This window comes from Helianthus annuus, chromosome 17, assembly GCF_002127325.2.
Source record: "Helianthus annuus cultivar XRQ/B chromosome 17, HanXRQr2.0-SUNRISE, whole genome shotgun sequence".
In the NCBI taxonomy this organism is placed as follows: Eukaryota; Viridiplantae; Streptophyta; class Magnoliopsida; order Asterales; family Asteraceae; genus Helianthus; species Helianthus annuus.
Genome location: NC_035449.2, coordinates 30,978,258 through 30,980,465, shown reverse-complemented (window position 1 = coordinate 30,980,465; position 2,208 = coordinate 30,978,258). Strand labels below are relative to the sequence as shown.

Sequence of the window (2,208 nt, the reverse complement as noted above, 5' to 3'; positions counted from 1 at the left end):
TACCATAAAAGTGGTTTATGGTTTGATATTATTGATGATCTTTCAAAGGAACACAATACCCTATTTATAGGGGAAAGAATACATGATAAGAATGGAAATTAATCTCTATCTATAATACTATACAATATCTTCTAAATATATGACAATATTATTATGCTAAGAGTTCGTTTATGTCCCAACCCCATGATCCAAGGTTCTGTTTATTTATGCACCTTTCAATATATATCTTTGAAATAATTACAGAAACAAATAAAATGACTATGCAGTTACAAAATATTAATGAGCATTGCACTCTGCCGGCATCACTTTATATCGTGTTGTGTCCTTACAATACGAGTAATACATATGTTTACTCCTCACCCAGTTCAAGCCAGCCATCTGTTGCTTCGATAGTCTTGCATACTCTTCCCCATCCACAGGATCCAAGCTTGAAACCGTTGTATTCTTTAAGCACCCAGCCGGAGCTTTTGTTGAGTTTGTTTTCTGCATTGAGCAGCCAACAATTTCCAGTTCTCCCAATGATCCCACAAATGGCGCATGCTTATAGTCAACTGGGTACTTTCCTCCATTGGTTGCCCACTCCGAAGCGTCCCAAATGGTTGCGTAAAGAGACATTGGCTTCGATGGGTACACAGACGAAATCGCTTGGTTGTGGATTACCTCTCGCACAGGTATATTATCTACTAGAAACCTGAAATATGTTACATGACATCTATAATATTAGAGAAATATTTGGATATGATTGTACATTAAAATATGTATATATTTTACTTATATAATTATTTGGTTGTAATTTCTCTGTTTAAACAGGTTATTATTCGTAGGAGTAATTCAACACATACATAATATTATTCATCATTATCGGAAGTGTTTAGGTTTACAAAAAACTTACACAATGTGGTGGTTGTTCCAAAGGATGGTGTATTGATGAAACTCTTGTGTGGGGTCAAACCAGAGATAAACTTTTTCTTCTCTTCCAGTATGGACACTTCCATTTCCATACATATTAGTTTGAAGAACCCATTGCCTTCTTTTCGCATATCCAAGCAATTCGAAGTCGATTTCGTCATGGTTATGGGGGAATACATCCGCATTTGACATCTGAAAAGGCATGCATGCATGCCAGAAAATTAAATCATGCCATCTTGAGAGAAGTACTAGTTTACATGCATAGTTTAATTACAAACCATGTTAATTTGCAAATGAAAAAGAATAGGAATATGACTTACATAGAAAGCTAGTACTACTCCTGAGGTAAAACCTGCTGGCAGCTTTATTGCAGCACTAAAGAATCCATGGTAGTATCTGTTTTTTGAAACTAATCCAGAACCTATGTACATAAGACACTATAAGAATCAAGTCTACAGCATAGACACACACACATAACTTGTATAGCTTCATAAGTTAAGTAATAGAAATTAATAAGTGATTATAAAAACTAGTTCTTACCTGAGGTTTTGTCTAAAATAATATCAGCATATGATCCATTGTTTTTCAAATGAACATTTGATGCACCAAATAATATGGACATCCCTTGGGTGAAGGGTACAAGAGGGAAACGATCTGTTAATTGCTCAACTGGCGGTGGCCGATAAACTGGACCTCGAGACAAAACCGGGGAGAGCAAACTATTAAAGATAACAAGACATGAAAGAAGAAACATTTCTTGCAGAAAAGCCATGGAAGGTTATTAGGGGAGTAGATAGAAGAAGGTATAAGATGTGTGTATTTTTAGAAGTCTGGATTAGGTTTATATAGTGCATGGAGTGATAAAATTGTTTGGTAATTATTGTTTGGTTGTTGCAAAGCTGGATGTATCTTTCTAAAGATAGTGAATCCCTTAATTGATTAATGTTAGGTGATTGGAGATTATGTTTTACTTGATATGCGACACCTTGAAAAACTCATATTTTATTTTGTATGTAGGAGACATGCATAAGGAATGTTCTCTCTCAAATATCCATGTAACAAAAAAAACTTCTGAGTTGTGGGTACTCATGTTAAAAAAAAATAATACAGTAATAAATAAATAAACTTCAATCATGTTGAGAATGAATCATCGAAAAAATAATTTAAACTAAATATATACCAAAAAAGATACTTGACCATTAGTTCATGATGAATTGAGCTTCAAGTTGCCCTAATTATGTACTTAAAATATTTGGCTTCGAATGTAACCAGATGTCCAGATCGTAGAATCTGGAGATG

General features: G+C 34.3%; 1 protein-coding gene across 1 annotated transcript; it reads right to left on the bottom strand.

Moving 5' to 3' along the window:
• Positions 1 to 214: 214 nt before the first annotated feature.
• Positions 215 to 1,681, bottom strand: LOC110889092 (probable xyloglucan endotransglucosylase/hydrolase protein 33). The gene is made up of 4 exons (XM_022136597.2): positions 1,450 to 1,681; positions 1,230 to 1,330; positions 893 to 1,101; positions 215 to 691 (listed from the first exon to the last, which is right to left on the bottom strand). Exons 1-4 carry the CDS (start codon positions 1,679 to 1,681, stop codon positions 277 to 279), a joined length of 957 nt encoding a protein of 318 aa, XP_021992289.1. The 3' UTR covers positions 215 to 276.
• Positions 1,682 to 2,208: the final 527 nt, after the last annotated feature.